The sequence below is a fragment of the Mus pahari genome, chromosome 4, assembly GCF_900095145.1.
Source record: "Mus pahari chromosome 4, PAHARI_EIJ_v1.1, whole genome shotgun sequence".
Taxonomy (NCBI): Eukaryota; Metazoa; Chordata; class Mammalia; order Rodentia; family Muridae; genus Mus; species Mus pahari.
Window position 1 is genome coordinate 145100804 of NC_034593.1, and position 5622 is coordinate 145106425.

At 40.9% G+C, this 5622-nt stretch overlaps 1 protein-coding gene across 15 annotated transcripts in view; it reads right to left on the reverse strand.

The window, feature by feature from the left end:
* Lrrc7 (leucine rich repeat containing 7) overlaps window positions 1-5622 on the reverse strand; it is a 444829-nt gene that overhangs the window by 115362 nt on the left and 323845 nt on the right. For all 15 annotated transcript variants that reach the window (XM_021197138.2, XM_029537669.1, XM_029537671.1 and 12 more), the window contains one exon: window positions 4301-4375. In XM_021197138.2, the coding sequence (XP_021052797.1) occupies window positions 4301-4375 (75 nt within the window). The remainder of the gene's footprint in view (window positions 1-4300; window positions 4376-5622) is intronic.

Genomic DNA, 5622 nt, shown 5'->3' on the forward strand with positions numbered 1-5622 from the left:
ACTCTGTAGACCAGGCTGGCCTCGAACTCAGAAATCCTCCTGCCTCTGCCTCCTAAGTGCTGGGACTAAAGGCTTGCGCCACCACCGCCTGGCTGCATCATTTCTTATAAGGAACTTCGGCATTTGTAGATTTTGGTCTGTGGTATACAGGATCTTGGAAGAATCCCCTAGAGACCAAGGAACTACTGGACAGAATCCCCTAGACACCAAAATACTGGACAGAGTATTTTGTATGTGTAATAGCTAGGTACATAAGGCAGTGGACATAAGGAGGAAGAAGGATGGGCTCAAGAAAATGTGAAGTCAAATCAAGGATTTCTGACTGACTGCATAGGGTGGGAGGGTCAGCTTCTACCTTGTGGTCACTCAACTTGTAGGTGGACAACAGGAAACAGCTGGGTAAAAGTTTCCATCTTCCTTTGTTTCAGGATGTTTGCAGATAAGTGCCTCATGCATTTGGGTTGCTTGGTAGTTCAGTCATTTGATCCACCTATGGGCACCTTACCATTTGTCTGTACTTATTTGAGTATAAATAAGATAGCAAAAATTTGTCAACTCTATTGGTACTGAGTTAAGGGTTTTATATATTTTTTAAACTTAATATTCTATATTCATAAAATGCAATTTACAATCAGACTAGCTACAGTGACTCCCATCCCCACCTTTCCCTGGGCCTGGCAGGAAAACAGATTCCCCAGCCCATCTTAGAGTCACTGTCTAAAGCAGCCTTCTAATTGGTACTAATGCTTAGAGCTTAAGGTTGTGGATGAAGTTTCCTAGGAAGCCAAGGCAATGACTGAAATTCAGGATGGAGTCCTCTGAGAGTCAGCAATAGAGGACAGGAAAGGCAGGGAAGGAAGGAAACAGACCTGGGCATGTTGGCCTGTGAGGGAGTTGTGAGAAAGCCCCTCGCAAAGCTTCCTAACAGTTCAGGCTCCACAACCACCGGTGCTGAGGACAGGGCCTTTGGATCCTGCATTTGTGGGTTGTTAGAGGAACAGAAGGTTGCCCAGAATGGGGTTTTGACCTTGAGTGAGGAGGCTCTCATCAAAAAAGGGAATCTGAAGAGGCCAGGGAAACTGCATGCAGTGTTTCTAGAAGCTGGAGAATAGAGAAAGTTCTTCATTCTTGAAGAACACACACAAGCACATACTTTCTGTGTGACCTTTTCAGGTTGCCCCAAGAATGATGTTTGGCGCTGAAACGGAACTTTATCTGGATTGGACAAAAGGTCATCCTGTCTCCAATACCCCTTTATTAACTCAGGGCCTCCTCCTGCCTGTTTGGGTCACTGTGAACTGGGTGGAAGCAGACATTTGAGGAGCTGGCCTTCCTGAATGGAGGCAATGTCAGTTGCAGGTAGCATGTTGCGCACTCAGAAGAATGACATTTGATTAAAGCTGTCACTTTATTATCATGCCCCACCCCAAGGAGATAGAGCATGTTAACCCTCTCTTTGCCAGGGAAAAAGGGCCCTCTGTACTTTTGCATTGTAGTCATACTACTGTCCTTTAATTGGGAGGTGTTTTTTCCATCTTTGAAGCTGCTCTCAAAGCTGTCTTGCTCTTTCCAGCACAGACCAGCATTTGCTATGCAGTTTCTAAACATTTCCTGGAATGGAAACAACACTTGGGTGTCTATTTTTGAGTCTTTCAAATACCTTCTAAAGGTCTCCAACCCTTGGGAAAAATTATCTTGCTTCAGCACTACTCTGGGTGCAGAGGGGTCCACAAGTGAATGACAGAAGAAAGAGTGGCAATCACAAGATGAGAAAGATGCCAGACTATTTAGAAACAATATAATTTTAAGCACCATTTGGTCAATAGCTGTAAGAGAGAGCTTTGTAGAGGAGGAAATACTCGATCGTCCTATTTGCCTCTCTGAGTTATGGAAAATGAGTAGAAAGCAAGAGTCTGGACTATTTATGTGAGTACACTGTAGCTGTCTCCAGACACAACAGAAGAAGGCATCAGAACCCCTTACAGATGGTTGTGAGCCACCATGTCATTGCTGGGAATTGAACTCAGGATCTCTGGAAGAATAGCCAGTGCTCTTAACCACTGAACCATCTCTCCAGCCCCTTAGTCTAGACTTCTAAAAGCATATTAACTTAATATGTTAGGATGCATGAGCAAAGGAAAAAGTGGATTTGCTGTCCCTCCACATCTCTTCACAGTAAACATGAAGGTTGTTCATCTTTGGGACTGATTGACAGGTTGGACTGGACATGAGCAGGCTGCCAAAGCCATGTAGAACTGGATAGAAATCTGGGGCCAATTAAGCTGGGAGGAATGGAGAACTCACATGCAGAGCATAGCAAAATTAAATTAAATTAAAGCATACTAAGTAAAATTAGTCATGAACTACAGCTGAGCTAGTGGATTAGATGCAAAATTTTTGAAAGAGACAGGCTAGACAGATTGTCCATCTCACCTTTTACTTATTTAGACCTTTGGATTCTGCAAATATCACCACTACAGAAGGTGCAGTGACCCTGATTCTCACCTGTACCTTCAACAGGCTCTAGAGAACACACACACACACACACACACACACACACACACACACACACACACACACAGTTACACAGTTAGGTCAAACACTTCTGTACAAAAGCAGCTGCTCTGATTATAGACCAGGGTTCACTGGCTCTGTGATCTGAGCTGGACTGAACCTACTCATAGGGTTTTTCTGAGGATCCAAAGAATGAATATTTATAAGCTCTGTTAGGCAGTGCCTCAGGAACAGTAAATGCAAAGTAAGTGGCTTTGTGTAAATGAATATATTCACACTTGTAGCTAGGTAACATTCTGACTTTCCCAACTCTGTTCAGGAATTAAGAGGCATTTTATCTTCATTTTCCAGGACTATATACACTGGCCTCCCTTCATTCAGAGAGATAAGTTCTAAGATAGTCGATAGATGTCTGAAACTGCTTGTGACTCAGACCTGTACAGACTGTGGCTTTCTCTATATATTTACCTATGATAAAAGTTATCAAGCAAGCAGCAACAGACTGCAATATAATCTCAGAGCAGGAGACTAGTAAAAAGCTGCTTAAGCCAGATGTGGTGGTCCACACCTTCCATCCTGGCCCTTGAGAGGTAGGAGCAGAGAGTCTCTGAGTTTAAAGCCAGCCTGGTCTACAGAACTAGTTCCCGAATAGACAGGGCTACACAGAGAAACCTTTGTCTTGAAAATCCAAAAATAACAAACAAACAAACAAACAAATAAAATAACAAACCATTTAAACTCATACATTTTCATTTCTGGAGTTATTATTATGTGAGTCTCCCAAAAAATACAATTGAGGGAGTTGGCTATATGACCTCTGTGCTCTGACACTGACATCGTTTCTGATCATATTAATAAACTGTTTTGTATAAATCAATAAGCATGAGATGTACAAACTTCCCAGTTTATGCCTGCAATGCTATAGATGTAGTCCTTCCAAATTAAAAAAAAATCTTTAATTTCACCTGATAAATCTTCTTTTCTATGACCTCATGTTTATTTAGAGAGAACAAATGTCTTAAGCATCTTATACCTGAAATAATTTAAAGTAAATTCAAAAGAAGAGAAAAATTTGCTTTTCAGAAATATTGAAGCCTCAGTCCTGGCTGAAAAATAATTTCCTCCACTTGCCTGGACCCTTAGTTGAGTGACATGTGTGTTGAGGTGACCAGAAAAGGCGGGAAGCAGGGGCTTGGTCTGATGGATATGTGAGCACACACTCTTTCCAGTGCATGTAGCAAGGCTGTTACTGAAATCATTCTCTCACTAGATGGAACTTCAGCTCCAACAATTGAACCTGGCCAGGGAGGTGTAATGAAACTATCCTCTCACAGAAGGAAAACCTGGCTCGGGTGCAGTTTTTATTGGATACTGTGTGATCCTTGTGATTTTCAAAGCTGTAAGTGGGTTCTACTGGATAAGAAACAGAGAAAGCCATTTCATTTGTGTAGAATTCTAGCAGCAAGAGGAAGGACAGCTGTACAGTTACCTGTGAGAATAAGGCTGATTTTGTGAAATAAAACACATATTAAGAATACGACTGTGAACTTATCAGCTTTTAAAATCCACTGAGTAGGTAATGGATATCGAGAGAAATCTCAGCTTTTTTCTTTTTGCAAGTCACAAAAGACTTAGATGATTAAAGACAAACCTGTGAGAAGCACTTAGTGCTTGAGGTCCTAAAAAGTGTTAATTCCAAGGACTGGGAACGCAGATGTGGGATTAAGATTAAAAACATAATCAACCTTCAGCAAGTCAGAACACATGCATGGCAAAGCTTACGTACCCCAGGCAGCACTTGCAACGCATTGTTATCCATCCACAGCTCCCTCAAATTCTGTATTTGATCCAGAACTTCAGGCTGTGTGAGAGGCAGAGAGAAAGAGAGATAAGACAAACCAAGCCAGTCTTCTCTGATCATAGATATTAGATGTTATTTCTTGAATCTTTAGCTTTTATTTAGGACTCTATTCTTAATCTAAGAAATTTCATGTTTAACAGACCTTCAGAAAAAAAACCCAGTATACAGGGAAAGCACAGACCTAGAATTATCTGGAAGCAATCAGAACAATTATAAAACTTAAGACCTACTATCCAGACATCTTAATCTATTTCTTTAATACAGTTTAGTTATCTTTCATATCATTAATTCTTTTTAAATTACTTGGTAAGTTTATTTTTCACATAACTTAAGCTTTTCTTCTTAAAAATATTTAACTTTTATTTATTATTTATGTGTATGGGTGTTCAACTTGCATGTATGTCTGTGCATCACATATATGCAGTGCCTATGGAGGCCAGAAGGGGGCATCAGATCCCCTGGAACCTGCGTTAAGGAGAGTTAATGAGCCTCAATGTGGATGATGCCAGTTGAACCTGGGTCCTCTGGAAGAGCAGTCATTACCTTTAAGTGCTGAGCCAGCCCAAGTGGCATCAGCATTTGAAAGCCAAGGCACTACTGTTTTAAACACAGGCATGTACCCTCACTGTGGTTCTTCTTGCACACTAAGTTCTTACTGTGTGTCTGAGCACCACATACAAAATGCCCGTGGGCATAGAACATTGCAGAACCGTGGTGCGATAGTCATAGTTCTAGCTTTTGAGTTCCCATCTCTTCATTTCATCACCAGAGAACTGTTGTTCTTGATGACGATACAGAGGGTGCCATTGTGTAAGGTGCGCTCTAGCCTTAGAGTGACCTGTGAGGAGTTTCTTCTCCATTGAGGCCAGGCTGCTTGAACTTTCTGCCTCCCAGACCCTTCTGCAGAGAAATCTAGGTGACTGTGGGTGCATAGATCTGAGAAGTGATGTACAAATTAGGCCTCTACTGACAAAGATCACACAAAAATTTATTTTAAAGCATTTCTTGGTACATACATAATTTCAGGATCCAATAAGAGTAAATGTGCATATGGGTAACCTGTAGATGCTTATTTTACGTAAATAATTTAAATTCTGGATATGTATTACTGTAGAATGTAGAGCGTCTTCAACATTTTCAGAAATGTTTGATATTTTGATTTTATAGTAGTACTAAGAATGTTGCTTGACACACAGCCCATAGGGGCTAGTAAAAGTTGTTGTTGTTTATTTATTTATTTATTTATT